Source organism: Eptesicus fuscus, chromosome 16 (assembly GCF_027574615.1).
Source record: "Eptesicus fuscus isolate TK198812 chromosome 16, DD_ASM_mEF_20220401, whole genome shotgun sequence".
Taxonomy (NCBI): Eukaryota; Metazoa; Chordata; class Mammalia; order Chiroptera; family Vespertilionidae; genus Eptesicus; species Eptesicus fuscus.
In genome coordinates this window covers 11,219,586-11,238,525 of record NC_072488.1, presented here as the reverse complement: position 1 = coordinate 11,238,525, position 18,940 = coordinate 11,219,586, and the positions used below count along the sequence as shown (strand labels likewise).

At 45.8% G+C, this 18,940-nt stretch overlaps 1 protein-coding gene across 1 annotated transcript in view; it reads left to right on the top strand.

Annotated features, from left to right (window-relative positions):
* The window catches only part of HADHA (hydroxyacyl-CoA dehydrogenase trifunctional multienzyme complex subunit alpha), a 29,689-nt gene extending 12,901 nt beyond the window's left edge, over positions 1 to 16,788 (top strand). The window contains exons 7-20 of the mRNA XM_054728021.1: positions 743 to 845; positions 1,470 to 1,592; positions 2,052 to 2,170; positions 4,167 to 4,223; positions 5,924 to 6,033; positions 6,464 to 6,598; positions 8,945 to 9,116; positions 11,733 to 11,819; positions 13,248 to 13,388; positions 13,810 to 13,878; positions 14,582 to 14,777; positions 15,448 to 15,562; positions 16,081 to 16,226; positions 16,314 to 16,788. Of these exons, the coding sequence (XP_054583996.1) occupies positions 743 to 845; positions 1,470 to 1,592; positions 2,052 to 2,170; positions 4,167 to 4,223; positions 5,924 to 6,033; positions 6,464 to 6,598; positions 8,945 to 9,116; positions 11,733 to 11,819; positions 13,248 to 13,388; positions 13,810 to 13,878; positions 14,582 to 14,777; positions 15,448 to 15,562; positions 16,081 to 16,226; positions 16,314 to 16,456 (1,716 nt within the window). The 3' untranslated portion in view covers positions 16,457 to 16,788. The remainder of the gene's footprint in view (positions 1 to 742; positions 846 to 1,469; positions 1,593 to 2,051; positions 2,171 to 4,166; positions 4,224 to 5,923; positions 6,034 to 6,463; positions 6,599 to 8,944; positions 9,117 to 11,732; positions 11,820 to 13,247; positions 13,389 to 13,809; positions 13,879 to 14,581; positions 14,778 to 15,447; positions 15,563 to 16,080; positions 16,227 to 16,313) is intronic.
* Positions 16,789 to 18,940: the final 2,152 nt, after the last annotated feature.

The following is an 18,940-nucleotide window of genomic DNA, read 5'->3' as shown; positions in this document are numbered from 1 at the left end:
AGGATCAGTAGCAAATTTTTATTCCTGGTATTTATTTTTTCTATTTATTTTTTAATTTATTTTTTCAGTTTCTTGGATTAAAATTATTAATCAAGGTTCTTTGTTAGTCCCCGAGGAAGGATAAAGATAAATATGAGCCCTAACTGGTTTGGCTCAGTGGATAGAGCATCAGCCTGCGGACTGAAGGGTCCCAGGTTTGATTCCAGTCAAGGGCATGTACCTTGGTTGTGGGCACATCCCCAGTAGGGGGTGTGCAGGAGGCAGCTGATTGATGTTTCTCTCTCATTGATGTTTCTAACTCTCTATCCCTCTCCCTTTCTCTCTGTAAAGAATCAATAAAATATATTTTTTTAAAAGATAAATAAGATACATGTCTTGCCTCTTTGAAGCTTATAGTTTAATCAGCTCCTTCTCTGCACAGTAACATCTTAATCAGTTTTGCAAATTCATGGGTCATATTTCATGATAAATATAAGAGGCAGACCTTTCCCCTGATTTGGATGATCTCATTGTTGTATTCTATAGAATCAAAAGAGGCCGATTGCAGAAGTTACCTAAATGTGTATTAGTATTAAAAATTAGTATTAGTATGTAAAATATAACTGATTGATAAATAACAGTGGTTTGCCTTTCCTCACTTTAGTATTTATTTTGCTCAGTTGAAGGATTTGTAAACTTGACAATTTGTAATTGTCCGTCTGATGTTTTTTGCCCTATGTTCTGATCCTTGCTTGCATGTTAGGTGGGCGTACCTGCTGCTTTTGACATGATGCTGACTGGTAGAAACATTCGTGCAGACAGAGCAAAGAAAATGGGATTGGTTGACCAATTGGTGGAACCGCTGGGTAAGCATTAGCATGCCTCAAAGTTGGGCCTTATGAAATTATTTATTTTCTTAAAGAGTTAATATCTTGCATATTGGTTAGAGTGGACTCATACTCTTAGGAATGAGTCATCATTCTGAAGAGTGAAGTTTTCTAAAAATTATAATACTGCCCAGCCAGCAAAGCTCTGTGGTTGAGTGTTGACCTATGAACCAGAAGGTCACAGTTCAATCCCGTTTAGGGCATATGTCTGGGTTGCAGGCTCGATCCCCAGTAAAAAAGCGTGCAGGAGGCAGCCGATCAATGATCCTCTCTCATCACTGATGTTTCTATCTCTCCTCCTTTTTTCTCTGAAATTAATAAAAATATACTTAAAGTAATAATAATAAATAAACAGCTATCCTCCTGTTGTTGATTTCTAGTTTCATTTTGTTGTGGTGAGAGTACAATTAGTCTTTATTTGCAGTTTCCCCATCTGTCAGTGCATAGTTCATGATGCCTCCACCCACCAGTCTCTGATCTGACGTGGAAAGCTGTGCTGAAAGTGGGTGCTAGAGCCTTTGGCTTTGGCATGCCTAGGTTTTGCCTACCTGGGACTGATCTAAACCTGATTTGCCTTCCAGTCTCTTGTGTTCATTTTTGCAGGACCAGGAGTAAAACCTCCAGAGGAACGGACAATTGAATACCTAGAAGAAATTGCAGTTACTTTTGCCAAAGGACTAGCTGATAAGAAAATATCTTTAAAGAGAAGCAAGGGATTGATGGAAAGTGAGTGTGTTATTAAAAAATAAAGGCAAAGCTTCTTTCCTTTATTTTAATTTTATTTGCTGTAAATTTTAAGTGAGGATAAGGTAAATGCATTATTTTCTGGAAGCATAAAGTTAACCTTGAGGGATATAACAACTCTGCTCTAGGGTCAAGTTCTGAACCTTATACTCATAAGTTAAAACCATTTTTTTAAACTTTTTATTTTGGAACATTTTAAACATTAATACAAAAGAATTCTGTAACAGTGTATATTAGACTATTACAACGCCCAGCTGTAGCACTTATCACATAATGAAGCTGTTTGAAGATGTGCTTAGGTGGAAATGTAGATTTTGCATGTCAGAGTAAAGAGCAGTTCTTTCAGGTAGCTAGAACTATTGAATTTTTATGGAGTTTATAGAACAAACTAGCGAGAAATGCTTATTGCCAATAAGTATCTAAAAGCTTTTTACCTTACAGAATTGACATCGTACGCCATGGGTATTCCATTTGTCAGGCAACAGGTTTACAAAAAGGTGGAAGAACAAGTACGAAAGCAGACCAAAGGCCTCTATCCTGCACCTCTGAAAATAATTGACGTGAGTCTTTTCCCCACTCGGATTTCTTATGTTTTCCTCCTTCGTATCGCACAGTACTCTTTAATAGCACAATACTCTTTATGGCCATTCTGGACTATGTATGCCAGTACAGAAGTTCTTAATTCTGCTATGAAAGTACTTACCAAAAACAAGGGAAGAAAATAGCAAGCTGTAAGGATTCATATAAATTGGAATACTTGGGGATAATTAGTGCCAGGCATATTTATTAGTTGATGAGTTTAAAACTGTCAATTATAAACCAGGATGGAACCTATGTCATATCAATATATCAAGGCCAGTAAAATATTGAGCATTTATAAAGAATTGAAACAAAACTAATGGCTGTATTCTATCCTTAGTCAAAACCAGTACCTACAGTGTCCCATTGACTTTCCCATTGCCATAATTATAAAAGCGATGTAATGATATAGAGAAGTTCTGAAAAGAACAAAGAATAGGTGAAATGATCGTAGGGTTGAAGAAACTTCTATCTAAAGATAGACTTTAGCCAAAACCGGTTTGACTCAGTGGATAGAGCGTCGGCCTGCGGACTGAGAGGTCCCAGGTTCGATTCCGGTCAAGGGCATGTACGTTGGTTGCGGGCATATCCCCGGTGGGGGGAGTGCAGGAGGCAGCTGATCAATGTTTCTCTCTCATCGATGTTTCTAACTATCTCTCTCCCTTCCTCTCTGAAAAAAAAAAGCAATAAAATATATATTTGTTTTAAAAAATAAATAAATAAAGATAGACTTTAAAACAGAGCACTCCGATTTGGAAAGTCTTAAGATTAAGAGAGCATGTAATTAAAGACCTCAAAATTGGAGAATGGATTAGCCAACAGATATATTTTGAACAGAAGACACCAAAGAACATAAAATATGAAACATGATCCCCTACCTCCATTCATCTCACAGTCTGGGCTGGGGAGATTAGACATATATATGTGGTAGGCAGATAACAGTGTGAGGGACATTATAAAGCAGCATAGGCTTACTGCCAGATACATGGGACGGAGGAAAAATGCTAAGTACACAGAGGAGGGAATGATCACTGTGAACCAAAGAGGTCAGGAAGAGCAGGGTTTGACCTGAGCCCTGAAAAACGGGTAGAGAGTAGGTGAAGGGAAAGTGGTGCCGGGTTAGGTGGGCATTTTGAGCAAAGTTTCAGAAGGTGGGAAGCACCATGCTCTTCAAGGAACTTGGTTGAGATTAGGTTTTGTAGGAGGACAGTGACATGTCTGCTGAAAGGCAGATCAAAGCTAGATTTCAGAAGGTTGGTCAGTAATGAATAAGAAATTTGTTCTGGCCCTGGCCAGTTGCTCAATGGTTAGAGTGTCAGCCTGCACGCTGGAGGGCCGGGTTTGATTCCTGGTTAATGGCACATACCTGGGTTATGGGTTCGCTCCAATCTAGTCTTTAAAAACTAAGGACACTAGCCCTGGCCAGTGTGGCTCAATTGGTTGTGTGTCATCCTGGTCACTGAAAGGTTGCCCGTTCAATTCCTGGTTGGGGCACATGCCCGGGTTATGGGCTTGATCCCTGGTAGGGGTTGTGCAGGAGCAGCCGATAGATGTTTTGGTCTCACATCAATGTTTCTCCCTCTCTGTCACTCTCCCTTAAAAATCAAATAAACCTTTCTTTAAAATGAGTAAAGAAAGAAGCTAAAAATAAAAATTAACAACAGTAGGCCCGGCTGGCTTGGCTCAGTGGTTGAGCGTTGACCTGTGAACCAGGAGGTCATAGTTCGATTCCCGGTCAGGACACATGCCTGGGTTGCTGGCGCAATCCCCAGTGAGTGGTGTGCAGGAGGCGGCCGATCAATGATTCTCACCATTGGTGTTTCTATCTCTCTCTCCCTCTCCCTTTCTCTCTGAAAGCAATTTAAAAATTATATATGTTTAAACAAAAACTAAAAACACTAGCAATTTTATACAGCATTCTCGTACATCTCACCGATCCACTCCCAACAGTGAACAAGTATTTTGTATGTTTTTTAGGTGGTAAAGACTGGACTTGAGGAAGGGAAAGACGCTGGCTATGTCTCTGAATCTCAGGTAAAGTTTTTTCTTTTGATTTTTGATTATTAGATATAAGAAAACCAAAGATCTAAGGATGTACAAAACTGAAAAAAGAAAAAGTATACAAAGCCTAGTAAAACATTTCGTCCAGCGGCTACCATTTTTTTCTGATTAATCTCAGTAGGCAAGTAGATGCAAGAAAACCTGATGGTCCCCAACTATTTGAACTTGCTCTCAATAACGAAGGTATAGCAAGGAAGAGCAGGGGCAGAGTTTCAATCCTTTCAGATGAATAGTTTGGACATTTTGTTCTGTGGTCGGTCTGACTTTATTGTGATAAAATGAATACATTGATAGAAAAGTATAGTCCTTGTTAGGGCCTAGTGATAAAACTTGGAATTAGAAAATGAAAGGAAGTGGGTTTTTTTGCACCCACTAAAAAAAGAGAAAGAAAAAAATAAATTAATTTTAAAAATAAATAAATGAAAGAAGAGAAGGGATACAGGAACCAGCCTTGCCCCTTTTACTTTCTGAGTTGGTGATACGGCAAATTTAAGTGGTTTGGGTTGTTTGTAAGTTCTAAGCAATCATTGAAGAATGATTGCTCTTTGATAATAGGACAAAAGGTATGGGAAGAGCTTAGGACAAGTTCCAGAGAAAACATGTCTGTACTTATTGCTTGCTGCAGTGCACTTCTGATTTATTCTTTTCCATCAGTAAAATTGAAGCACATTTTATGCATCAATAATTGTCCACCCTGCATGTATTGTACTCAGTATTTCCTGTCTATTCTACTTAGCACAACCCACTAAATTCATGAACACTGATGGATTCCTACCCACACTTTGAAAATCGCTGGTTTATTGAATCACTGCTAAATCAATATTAGTAAAGCATTGATTCTCTAGAACAGTGCTTCGTGTTTTATGAGGACATGATAGCAACTTTATTAGAGGGATTCCTTCTTTGGAATACTATTTGAAACCTTATAATTATAACAATAAATTCTAGTAATATTGGTGACGACAATAGCTAACATTGAGACCCTAGTCATTTTACTAGTGTTCTCATTTAATCCCCACAATACTGTTAAAATAGGCATTGTTTTCCCATTTTAAGGATGAAGAAAGCTTCACAACTGGGAAATGGGAGAGCCAGGATTCAAACCCAGTTTTGTCAAACGCAGACTCTAAAGCTCATGCCCCTCACCACTAAGTTGAGACTTGTTCTCCATAAGTGGTAATATGCTTTTTAAAGAGGTAGGTCCCGTGTGGGCCACCGGCTACAGTGGAAAGGGAACTGGAGTTGAAAGCCATACTGCTTGGGTTTAGGTTCCATTTCTGCCACTCTGAGACAGTGTGACTTGGAGCAAGTTCATTTCATTTTTCTGGGCCTCCTCTTCCCTATCTTTAAACTGAGAGCGTTGCTTGAAATGATCATGAAGATCCATTTTGGCTCTGACATTCTAATGCCATGAAAAAGGTTACCATGACTCTAATAATGTAGAGAATAAGCTCAGTTATATTTCAAAGCCGTAGTCAGAAAGTGTTGCAGATGAGAAGAGTAAAGAGAAGACACATCCATAGGAGACAGATGCCAGTACCGGCACCGCTGGGACCCCGAGGACCTGTGGCTTTGCTTGTGTTACCTCTGTTCCCCAGAGAAACCAAACTGAAGGAATCCATATCACCGGGACTGTGGAGTTCTACTTTGTCTTGTTCTTTTGTACATTTCAGAAATTTGGAGAGCTTGCGATGACCAGAGAATCAAAGGCCTTGATAGGGCTGTATCATGGTCAGGTCCTGTGCAAGAAGAATAAATTCGGAACGCCACAGAGGGAGGTTAAGTAAGTTAAACTCTACCTAGGAAGCCCTTGTGGATTTCCCCACATGCTAAGCTTGTAGACGTCTTTGATGAAGATCTACAGAGCTTGATTTATGTCTTCAATCTTGCCATAAACTACCTCTGTCCTGAGCACATTAGATCCCTATTCCTACCAAGAACTTTTTGGCTTTCTTTTCAGTGATCTCGGCATGATTGAAGATCAGTATGATTCGATCTTCTTGGGTAGACCAATTCTGTAGACCTAATGGATTTTTTGAATTTAACTTTGAAAATCAGTCATTTATTAAAGGTGTATGTTTATAGATTATTATTTGAAATACCTTATTGTGTCTGCTTTAGTTGGTTTATGGATGATAACTTGGACATCCTCCTACTTTTACGGAAATGATTAAAAGTTGTTTACCTGAAGTCATTTTCTCCTTGCCTTCCAGGAACATCGCTGTTCTTGGTGCAGGGCTGATGGGAGCTGGCATTGCCCAAGTCTCTGTGGATAAGGGCCTAAAGACTATACTTAAAGATGCCACACTAACCGGGCTGAGCCGAGGACAGCAACAAGTGTTCAAAGGGTAAGCCTGCTTTCTGCCATTGCCAGGAGTTAGAATGGTTTTTGTGGTTTTTTGCCATCATAGATTCCTTTTTGCTGAACATGATGAGTACTAGATGCTCCATAGTTGAGCTATGTTTCCTTTGATCTTGTTGTTGTAGTTGTTAATCCTCACCCGAGGATATTTTTTTTCCATTGATTTTTAGAGAGAGTGGAAGGGAGGGGGAGAGACAGACAGAGAGAAACATCAATGTGAGAGAGACACATTGATTGGTTGCCTCCCGCAGGGATGGAGCCTGCAACCGAGGTACGTGCCCTTGACTGGGATTGAGCCTGTGACCCTTCAGTCCAACTGTGGAGGCTCTATGCACTGAGCCAAACCGGCAAGGGCTGATTTTTTGAAATGCTAATTCCTTCCTTTACTTCATGTTGTCACAGATATTATAAACCATTAGTATTAGCAGACTGTAGTCTTTGAGTGCAAAAGAAAAATCTTGATCAGATATTTTTAAATGACATTTATTTTGTGCTTTGGCATCAGACTGAAAATTGTGAATTTGGTAGCTTCCATGTAGTAGCTTATTGTTATGGACTGTCTTTGTGGAGAGGACTGAGGTTAGGGATGAGGAAAGGCGCAGTAACTGCACATTGAAGGCAGCACTGGGACCAGAACTCCTGAGCCTTGTTGACTGGCGTGACCGTGGAGAAGCAGTTAGTTGATTTGGTTCCGCAGTGTCTGAGGCTTTATAGGACCGTCTCCATCTTACCTCTGAATTAATAAAGAGTAAATATTACTCTCCCTCTGCTCACCTGACCCTCTCCCCACACACACTTGCTGCCTGTTTTGCAGAGGGGAATAGTGGAGCAGCAGCTTCTCCGGATGGGAATGGGTTTCAGCTCAGTTCTCTGCTCCACTGTAACGGACAAGCTGGCTGCACTTAGCTGTCCTGCCTGTGACTTTTAGCTGAGTGAGCATTTTTTTGTTTCTCAAGTAGATTATATAGCTGAAAGCATGTTTTTACCCCTTTTCTGCAGAGACGCTCATATATTGCTACCAGGGACCTGGCAGCTTTAATCATTTTGGCAGAGTATTTTAAAATAGCGAGGAGTTGGAGCAAAAGAAAGGACGTGTGCTACACATCAGCATCGCTCTGAGACTAGCCTGCAAGCGCCCCACAGCACTTCATAGTCACCCAATGAGAAACTGCCACTCTGGAACAGCTTCCTCCCCTGGATCTCTTTTGGGTCCAGGTGTCCTGGTTTCCCTTTTGCCTTAGAAACACCAGGCTCCGGTGCATGCCCCTCACCATACTGCTGATTTGGGACCTACATGGATCCTGCCCTCCCTCAAACCTGCTAGGGCATTTTAATATGCCCTTTCATAGGCTTTGGAATTAGAGCAACTAATAATATTTTGAACTCTGACAAGTGTATTATTTGCTGACATGGTTGTCAGAAACCAGGAGGTTTGAACCCATACTTTTAAGACTTGCATACTTTTTTGAACTTGTGGTTTTAATTTTTCTTTTTGGTTAAGGAAATTAGTGAAGGGGCTTTAGCTTCATTCCTCATTCAGAGGAAAACTCTAGGTAGTTTATTCTGAAAATGTGGTCAGATGAAACCCTAAGAGAGCCTGTTTTCCTTGGCAATCTATAATAATAAAAGCGTAATATGCTAATTAGACCGCACAGCCCAGCGACCTTCCGGATGACCTTCCCGATGAAGATGGGGCTGCAAGGGCCGAATCCCTTGCATGAATTGCGTGCATCAGCCTCTAGTAAAAAATAATCAGATAAATGTTTGAGTAGCAGAAATCCTTTTAGCTCTCAGTGGGAAAGAAGAAACCTTGAGTTAATATTTTATGTGATCAATACAATATGCTACTAGGTATTGACTAGAAAGTGGGTTAAGAATATAAGAAATAATTCTTGGTCTCTGTCCTCTAGAAGATTATAAACACAGAATAACCAAGTGATATATAAGCAAGTATGAATCCATATGGTCTAGGACATGGGTTGGCTGAGAGCTGCTCTTAGTTTTGCCGTTCTAGTATTTGTGTTTACTCCTCATGGCAAAACTGTCTTATGAATGATACAGTTTATGTAAGTTGGGCACAGGGAGGCATCTTGTAAGAGAAAGAATGTGGATTTGGGGGTTACCTGTCTTTGAATCCTTGTGCCCTAGGTACCCTAGTACCTAGTTCTTTGACCACAAGTCGCTCTGAGTCTTTTTGAGCAAGTCAGCTCCCTCAAAATGGGAGTAAGACCTCACAGTGTTGGTGGAAAACATAATATACTCTCTGGCCCATGGACAGTCGATAAATGTGTTTCCTACTCTTCCCTTTTGACTAGAATTTTTTTTTTTCTAGATTGAATGATAAAGTGAAGAAGAAAGCTCTGACGTCATTTGAAAGAGACTTCATTTTCAACAACTTGACTGGGCAGCTTGATTACCAGGGTTTTGAAAAGGCCGACATGGTGATTGAAGCTGTTTTTGAGGACATTAATCTTAAGCACAAAGTACTGAAAGAAGTAGAAGCGGTAAGTAAGGGACCTGTCATACTTGAATCCTAGTATAGTGAGTGGAGGACACAGATATGGGGTTTAAAGGAACTACAGGAAACTCATTGTTCTTTTTATAGGGCTCTTCATTTCCAAACCTAAGTTTTTATGTGCGCTTATGCACACTGTATGTTGTAAATGTCAAATCTAATTCCTATGGGAAGAAAATCAAGTAGCTTATTATCCTAAACACGGGGTTTGTTAGCCGTATGTGGGAGTTCAGTCATCCAAGCATACAAATAACCTCATGGAGTAGAGGCAGATTTCTCACCATTTTGGGTTGACCGTAAGCCATAACAAAAGTTCTTCAGGTCTAGACAGCAAAGGAAATAGGGAGAAACAATTTCAACAGGCAGGATTCAAATGCCCGCTTTGTGGAAATACTGCTTAAAAAAATTATATATATTGATTTCAGAGAGGAAGGGAGAGGGAGAGAGAAATAGAAACATCAATGATGAGAGAATCATTGGTCAGCATGCCCCACACAGGGGATTGAGCCCGCAACCCGGGCATGTGCCCTGACCAGGAATTGAACCGCGACCTCCTGGTTCATAGGTCAATGCTCAAGCACTGAGCCATGCCAGCTGGGCTGCTTTGGTCTTTATCCCAAATGCTCTATGTCACCAGTTCTTGAGATGGGATGACATAAACAAAACAAGTACTTGTAGTATAAAGAAAGAGCCCAGAAAAGAAGAAATGGCAGTAATCCGGGCACGAGATAGAGCCGAGACCTAGACTAGCCTACAGTTAGACAAACAGAATGTAGGCTAATAAATGATGTCAATAAAATGGCGCTAACTTGACAACACTCTAGGTGTTTGGAGTAGTGGGCAGTGCTCTTAGATGGCCGTCTAAACCCACCCCTTTGACATGCTTCACAGTCCTTCTCTCCAGACGTCTCACTGTCTTGGTTGTCCCCTTTAGTATCTTCGTCATGTCTCAGTGCTCTGTTGCCATATGACAAACCACAGAAAAACAATTCACAGTTCTGCAGTTTGGATAGGGAATCCTAGAGGCGGCTGGTCCTTAATCATGTGGTTTCACTCAGCCTCACTCACATGACTGCATTCAGCGGAAAGCTTGGTTGGAGCGCCTCCACGTGGCCTGCCTCTGCTGGTGGCCTCCCTCACGTAGCAGTCCAGCCAGAACTTCTCTACAGCATGGCTGCTGCCTTCCAAGAGAGCAAAAGCAGAAGCTACTGGGCTTAAGGCTAGACCTGGAACAGGCAGACACAGGTCTGCTGCATTTCATTGGTCAAAGCAAGTCACAGGCCAGCTCAGATTCGGGGGAGGGGAAATAGACTCTCCTCTGGATGGGAGGACCAGCGGGCATGTACCAGAGGGGAAGAGTTCTTGCCAGCCATCTCTGGAGACATTGGTTTGTTCTTCATGGAGAACTTTGCCACCAGCATTAGACACTGTACCACCGTATTGTAACTGGAGACTGCGGTAGCTTTCTTAGAGTTGTGCTCTGCTGTCAACTCACAGTATACTTTTGATGAACTAAAATCATGGGATCTTTATCACAGGATCACTGCCAATTCAGGTCTTGTTCATCAGGTGCCTATTTAGTTCTTTTTTCCCTCTTTAAAAAATCTTAATGCAATACTTTATCTTCATCCCCATTATAATTTATCTTATCTTATACTCAGCTTTCAGTGTGTTGAATATATCTTGAACCTCGATTTTCATCTTTGATGTTAGGCTTCTGCCTGTCCCAGATTTGCACAAATGCGACAGGTGTGCTTTTCATGTTTTCATCCAGGCATCTGATACAAACATGAATAATTGGGGATCATGGGCAGAATGCTGAGAAGGGTCTACATTATAGACTATTCTGCAGGTTGATAAAGCTGATAGTTAATAGTATTCATGTACTGTAGATATAATTTTAGTGGTGTGTCTTTTTAGTAGCACAGTGTATAAAATGAGGTGGGCATGCACTTTATGGCTTATTCTGATAAAGGTGAAGGGTGGGGGTGTCATAAGCTTTCAGACTTGAGGGAGGATCCAAACAAGAAGAGGACTGATACCCATGCTGGATATTGAAATGAGTGAGGCTTGATTCAAGGTCATCTTTTTTCAGTGTTTATCTGAAGTGTCTTATTTGCCTGACTGTTGGGGTGTAGTCTCCAGGTTAGGATTAGGTGACCTTAGATGGGCCATAACCGGAAGGCTGAATGGAAAAGAGAACAAGGCCAACACATTCCTCAACACGTGTCCTAGGTCCGTGGTCGGCAAACCGGCTCACGAGCCACATGCGGCTCTTTGGCCCCTTGAGTGTGGCTCTTCCACAAAATACCACGGCCTGGGCGAGTCTATTTTGAAGAAGTGGCGTTAGAAGAAGTTTAAGTTTAAAAAATTTGGCTCTCAAAAGAACTTTCAATCGTTGTACTGTTGATATTTGGCTCTGTTGACTAATGAGTTTGCCGACCGCTGCCCTAGGTAATCGTAAATGTCAGGCCAGTTTGTCTACCGTCTGCGCTGTTCTTTGTGAGAGAATGGGCTGGGCCTGAGTGTCACTCATTAGCTTTACTTTGGACTCTACTCACCTCCCAGGCCCACGTGACACATTCTTAAATGCTTTTCCCTGCAGGTGATTCCAGCTCATTGTGTTTTTGCCAGTAACACATCGGCTCTCCCAATCAATGAAATTGCTTCTGTCAGCAAAAGGCCTGAGAAGGTAAATTTTGAAGAGAGAAAAACCCTGAAATGTCTTACAACCTCAGACTGATTGAGAAGGGACTGGTGTGGATTATGAAGTGGGTGGGGTGACAAAGTATTCCCCAAAACTGGGCACTAAAAAGCTAGTACCATGACCAGTGTGTGATGCAGGAACAAGTGAAGTACAACTAAAAATGCTTCTATAGGTGATTTGCATCCTCATGGGAATAATTATTCAGGTTCAGACTATGAAACCCACCTTTATTGCAATTAGATATTGAAAGGCCCTAACGAGGGATGCTCCCAAATACCACTTCATCTACATAGCAGACTCTGGTGACTGCCCAGAACAGGTTCGGTTCCAGCTCCAGACTCAGGAATGAGGATCAGGGGGTGTGGTAGGATGTCTCTATCTGTGGGGGTTACTTAGACCTTCGACCCAGGACATGAAAGGGGTGGGTGTGGAAGCACTTTCAGCGATTTGAAATGAGGCCTGCAGATTTATCTTTGGGCTTCTGCTATCCACCAGAGTCAAGTGAAGGGAAAGTGAAAACACTCAAGGATAAATGAAACACCTCACCTCTTAGGAGGACCCAGTTAGCCTCATCCAACCAGAACCAGCCAAAGGTAGGCAGGAGGTAGAAAAGACTTGAAGGATTTGAAAGGTTAACACACTATCCATGTACTAAAACCACAAAAGCCTCTTTCTTCCTATTCTAATAGTTGGCTAATTTCCTAACACACAGCAGATTAGGGCCGGATAGAGGCAGGCCCAGTGATGGCAGGAAAAGGTCGCAGGGAGAAGTGGCAGCTGACAGTGACACTGAGGGATGACACACACAGTGTAAAGGCAGGTGGACAGTCTGGCATCGTCACAACACTCAGAGCACGTCCGCAGCATTTCACGTCAGCAGAGGAGATCTCTCGTACTTTGATGCCACCTCTCCTTCTCCCCAGTGGAGTGGAACAAGCATCGCGCTCTGCAGTCTGGCCTGCAGGTATCTCAGATAACTCTGATCACTAATGTCATTCACATACAAGTCAGGCCAAAGGGACCAGCCATCTCAGTTTGCCCAGAACTGACTGCGTTCTGTCTGTCCCTCCTCCCCCCACAAAAAGTAGACCCTCTCCCCCAAACCATCAGCACCATTAAGACAGGTGGAGCCTCCATTCTTCCCTGATAAATCTCATTTGGCCTTGAGCTATGATTTTGGTACCAGTTGTTGGTAGGACCAGTTGCCCTCAGTGAAAAGCCCTAGAAGCAGATGGAAGAGGATCCAGTGAGCTCTCTCTGAACATACTGAACTTTGGATCAAAGAACCATGGACCAGACCACCTGACTCTGCCAAGCAGTGCTCCTGGATCACAACCGCTGTTCTTCCCGGTGCTCCCCAGCTACGTTTCCTCCTCAGCGTGAAACCTGTTGGCTTCTTGTTCTCCCTGCCAGGTGATTGGCATGCACTACTTCTCTCCTGTGGACAAGATGCAGCTGCTGGAGATTATCACAACCGAGAAAACGTCTAAGGACACGACGGCGTCCGCGGTAGCAGTTGGTCTCAAGCAGGGCAAGGTCATCATTGTGGTTAAGGTAAGGAGCTGTGGAACAGAGCGGCAGAGTTGGATAAGTTTTATTAAGACTCCTCATACCTCCAGGCTTATTTATTACTCATCTAGGGCAAATATACCAACTTTTGATAGGACGTCCCCTTGACTGTGTACAGTATGGATAGTGGTGTTGGTTGAACCAGAGTCAGGGTTGGAGTGGGGAGAGTCTGGGACGTGGCAGGGTCCCAGCCTTTCGGGTGACCACGAAACCACATGCTGTGCTCTTGGATTCAAGCCCTGCTGCTCCTGGCGGTGGCTTCCCTTGCAATTTCATTTTAAGGATTCTGATTGAGGTTGTAATCACCTTGAACTCTGAAATGATATCTGGGAAAGGGAGACTGCTTTCAGACTCGGGTAGTATCTGCAACAGAGGGGCCCCGAGTTCATGTTCTCCCCCTTGGCAGGATGGACCTGGCTTCTATACCACGAGGTGTCTCGCACCCATGATGTCTGAAGTCATCAGGATTCTCCAGGTTGGTATGGCTCTCGGAATGCTTGAGGCCTCTTGCACTCCTGAAACCAGTCCCCGAACTGCCGAAGTCAGGATGGGGAACAAGCTTCCTTCTGATCCACTAACTCTGGACCTTCTCCAAGAAGGCCCTTTCGTGGCATCCCTTTCTGCACGGGGGTGGGAGCCATAGGCGGCAGAATCTTAGCTCTGCTCCCTTAGCCTCCTCTCGGCTCCGTTAGTCCACAGGCCTCCCAACATGCTCTTCTGCGCTGTTCTGCATCCCTTTAGAGGCAGGGGCCATCCAGAACAGAGCCCACGTGGTCTGATTGGTGCTGTGTCTGCTTCTGTGCAAGCCGATCCCCCCCGGTGGCCATACAGGTCATTCAGAGGCACTTAGACACAGGATCCGGGGCTCTGCAGCACTGCTTCTTGGACTCTCCTCTCAGTCCTGGAAACCAGCCCTGTCTGCCATGGGATCTTCTGCTTATTGAGATTCAGAATCGCAGACAAGGAAATGAATACCTCTTCATCTTCCTTAAAGGTTAGGGAAGGCTCAGACCTTGCCTGTGTGACTCCCAGACCTCTTATGTTTCCCTAAGTGAAACAGTCCCAGTCCTGGGCCTGGCCCGGTGGCAGCCAGAAGAGAAGTGGGTGTTGCACAGGGAGCCCTTGTGGGGGACCAGGGATGGCCTTCCCCTGAGGTCCCTGCTTTCCTTCCCATTCAGGAAGGAGTTGGCCCTAAGAAGCTGGATTCCCTGACCACAGGCTTTGGCTTCCCTGTGGGCGCTGCCACACTGGTGGATGAAGTGGGTGTGGACGTAGCAAAACACGTAGCAGAAGACCTAGGCAAAGCCTTTGGGGAGAGGTTTGCAGGTGGAAGCCTGGAGCTGCTGAAACAGATGGTGTCCAAGGGCTTCCTGGGTGAGTTTCCCCAAAGAAACATCACGAGCTCCATCAGTCCCAAAGGTCCGAGCAGCTTCTGGACACCAAGGAGTTACAGAAGGCCCGTGTGTGCTTCCTGATATCGTAGGGAATTTCAGAGATGACTTCATGACAACCCTCCTTAGTCGGGGCCTGTGGGTTATAGACAGAAGGTAAAGCCCTGGCCTTCTGAAGCTCTGCCACTACCTGGCCCCAGTGATGCCAGACCGACGGGCATTTTCATCCTGCCCCAGGCCTCGTACATCTGTGACCTGCATTACCATGCTGCGGCCACCTGTGTGGAGAAAGTGAAACCTCTGCCTACAGAGTACCATTGAGGCCCACCAGAGAGGCGGCTCTCTTTTGAACGTACCAGCAAAATCAGTGCCAGGACCTGGGCATCCTGTCCTGGTGGTGCACATCTGGGCATGAAAACTCACCCAGCTGGCCTTTCCCATCAGATACTGATTTCCAAACCTAAGACCTTCCTTCCTTCTCTGTGAGCTCGCTGACAAACACCAGATGTCTAGGGTTGGTTAGTTCCGAAACTCAGGAACACAGGCGCGAGGCAGGAGCGGCGGGAACTTCACCGCAGACCAGCAGGGCGGGAAGTGATTTCTCAGGCCCGGGCTCTAAGAATTTTAACTCTCCCTTTTCCTGCTTCTTCTAGGTCGCAAGTCTGGGAAGGGCTTTTACGTCTACAAGGAGGGTGTGAAGAGTAAGGACTTGAATTCTGAAATGGATAGTGTTTTGGCAGGTCTACAGGTGTCTCCTAAGCCTGAAGTGTAAGTCGGTTTGAGTGGCTTATGGCATGGAAACATTCCTCCTCAGCCAAAGCTTCTCACCCCTCCTCCGTCTCTGTTATGGTCGCCATGCCTGACCGAGAACACCCCGATGTGGCACAGTGCTTTGTACTTTTGCCTTCTGCACGCACCTCATTCTCTGCGTGGATTAGGGGAGAACTGCCTTGGTAGACCCCTGCTCCAGCCTTCCCTCTGTAGGTCCCAGAGAGCAGCTAGGAAGACCATTTTCCCAGGCCCCTTCCGGCTCCAAGCCCGTTAGTTTCATTTGTAATTGACCATTGCTGATACCTAGAGGTACTTACCTAGTCTGTTGCAGACCCTGTTCTAGGTGCTGTTTCTGGTTAATCAGGGCAAGTAGTTCTACCCAGTCTTTTTCCCGGGAAAGGCCGGCTCCTGACAGCACCTTCTCTAGAGTTGGAGGCGGGCTGTCATCCCTGTGTGGCTCCTGCAACCCTCCCCTCCTAGTCTTCCTCTGCCTGAATGTCCCTCCCTGTTGGCAGCTCCTCTGACGAAGATATCCAGTACCGCCTGGTGTCGAGGTTCGTGAATGAGGCCGCCATGTGCCTGCAGGAAGAGATCTTGGCCACACCTGCAGAGGGAGACATCGGAGCGGTCTTTGGACTCGGCTTCCCCCCCTGTCTTGGAGGTGGGCCTTGGAGGTTGGGCAGGTAGCTTGCTTTGTCCTAGAGCTCACATGGCTGTCTCCTTCAACAAAGTCCTGCTTCCCCCGCAGGGCCCTTCCGCTTCGTGGATCTGTATGGTGCTCAGAAGATAGTGGACCGGCTCAGGAGGTACGAGTCTGCCTACGGGAAACAGTTCACCCCATGCCAGCTGCTGATTGACCACGCTAGCGCTGGCAAGAAGTTTTACCAGTGAGCAGCTCACACCCTGCTCGCTCCCCACTAACCCACCTGCCGCAGTGCTGGTCTCCAACAGAGTGGCACCTAGACTTATCCGTAACCAGAGGGAAGACAACACTGGCATTGGGGGTGTGCCTTGATTAAAGTGCCTTCGGCTAAGACTGTCTCTTCCTCCGGGTGAAGTCTGGCTGTGTTTGCACTTCCTGTTGGAAGGTGGAACCCACTGTGCTCGTGAATCTATGAGCCCCAAGACCCTCTCCCAGGAAGCCAGTGGTGGCCAGTGGTGGCGAGGGCAATCACACACTCAGCCAAACACAGGATAATAAAAGCCAAACTTATTTATCAGCCTCCCTGCCTGCTTGTTCCTTTTTCTACTGTCTTTGCCCTTCTGGTTTAAACCCCTCCTTCAAGGAGTGGGCTGGGAGGCAGCCCTGTGCTTTGGGGTGAGAATGTTGAGAGTTCTGAGCGGCACCTGAAGAGAGAGACTGTGATGATAGAGGGTGGGACTTCCTGAGGCTAAAGCCTTTTAAACCTGACTATTTAAATGCTTTGGCAGGGCTTCTGCTTACACTGGGAAGTGGCCCTGGCTAACCAGGTATGGAGGACCAGGATAAAAACAAACTCTTTCCCTAGACTGCATTTCCTCGTGGCAGAGCTTTACCCAGGTTTTTTCTTGGTGTGACACATTCACACATGCTTCTCGGGGTGTTGGTGGGAAGGTTGGCATTAATCAGAGATCACATTTTCCTGGTCACGGATTCCTGAACCTCTCAGTGCCCCACAGCATGGGACATGCCTGCACAATGAGCAGAGGCAGCACGCGTGAGTAGTACAAGGGATGCTGAGGCAGCCCACCACCCTCCACTCTGCGAGACCCTCCTCTCCTCCCTGCGCCCTGCCCTCTGCTGTGGAAAGTTCCTACGCTCATGTCCTGGCAGAGCGGGGTCCAGGCTCTTAGCTCGTTCTGGCAGAAGGATCCATGCCGAGTGTGTGCGGAATCATAATTCATGTCCCATCACTCTGCCTTCTCCACTTGGAGAAGTTACCAGTTCCTCCTGCCTCTGCACCAGTTTGAGTGCACAGGTACTTCCAACATGGCCGGGACCCGTTCTGTTGCTGGGACTGCCAGGCAAGGACCTTAACTCTGGCTCTACCAAACACTGGCAGTTGGTTGCTAGGAAGCCAGGCTCTAAAACCAAGTCGTCAGAGTTGGGGTTTTCAGATGACCAGTCGGCAGGTAGAGAACTGGTCCTCGCACCACATTGCTGGTTTGGCTCAATGGATAGAGCGTCAGCTTGCAGACTGAAGGGTCCTGGGTTCAATTCTGGTCAAGGGCACATGCCCGGGTTGCGGACTCGATCCCCAGTAGGGGGTGTGCAGGAGGCAGCCAATCAGTGATTCTCTCTCTTCATTGATGTTTCTATCTTCCTCTCCCTTCCTCTCTGATATCAATAAAACATCTTTAAAAAAAAAACAGGCTTTAGAACGTGGGGCTCTGAGCGCCTCAAGGCAGGCAGTCTGCCAGCGCAGGAAGTGGAACCTGGGCCCTGGCTGGTGGCATGGAGCTTTGAAGTCTGGTCCGTCCACTGAACAGCACTAGGTGGGTGTGAATTCCGTTGGAACAGTAGTGGGACCTGAAAAGCTCTTAGGGCAGGGGCTGGTGAGGGGCTTTCAGCAGGGAATCGGGGCGGCACTACCAGCTGTTTCTGGGGACACATGGATGGGCTGTGGGCACACACCATCCCAAAGCCCTCTCCTGCTGGGCATGCCCACTGTCCTGCACAGGAAGAAAGCAGCTGACGGCCGGAGTTGCGCTGGCACTGTCCTCAGCGTCTAGCGTTTATTTCACGAGTCCTTTACCTGATCAGCAAGGAAACCAAATGTCTCTGCGTCCGTTTCTGTGCTGTTTCCTGACTCCCTTCCCTCAGAGCTGAGGAAGCCTGCTTGGGGCACCAGCACCAACATGGCTTTGCTCTTCTCAAGACAGGAAATAAATATCTAGGTCGGCTGGGTAAGGCAGAAGGCTGGTACCTCTGGGGCCTGGCACTAGTGAGCACGAGAGTTAATGTGGTCCGGGTAGGTGAGACGGGAAGAGCATGGGGGACGGGTAGTTGTACACGACGACCGACCTGCCCTGGGTGCCACAGACCAGCATGCTCGAGATCCAGGGCCCAGAGACGGGCCCTAAAGCACGTGAGCAAGGGCAGGTCTTCCCAAGCCACTGTGCTTCCAGCCATCCCACCTGCGCACTATTGACGGAACCAGGGAAGGACAGCAGGTGTCTGCCAGAGTCAAGTGATGGGGGCAGGAGACCAGTGCAAGTGGGAGTGATTGAAAGCCACTTGTCAGAATCAAGGAGCAGCCGGTCAATCAGCCTGCTCGTCCGTGGAGTCAGAGCCTTTGCAGATTGGACCCACCCTGGCAGGGTGAGAGCCAGCTGCACTGAGCTCAGGGGAGCCCAGGGCGTCAGGAGGCATCCGCCTCCCTAACGAGCCACGTA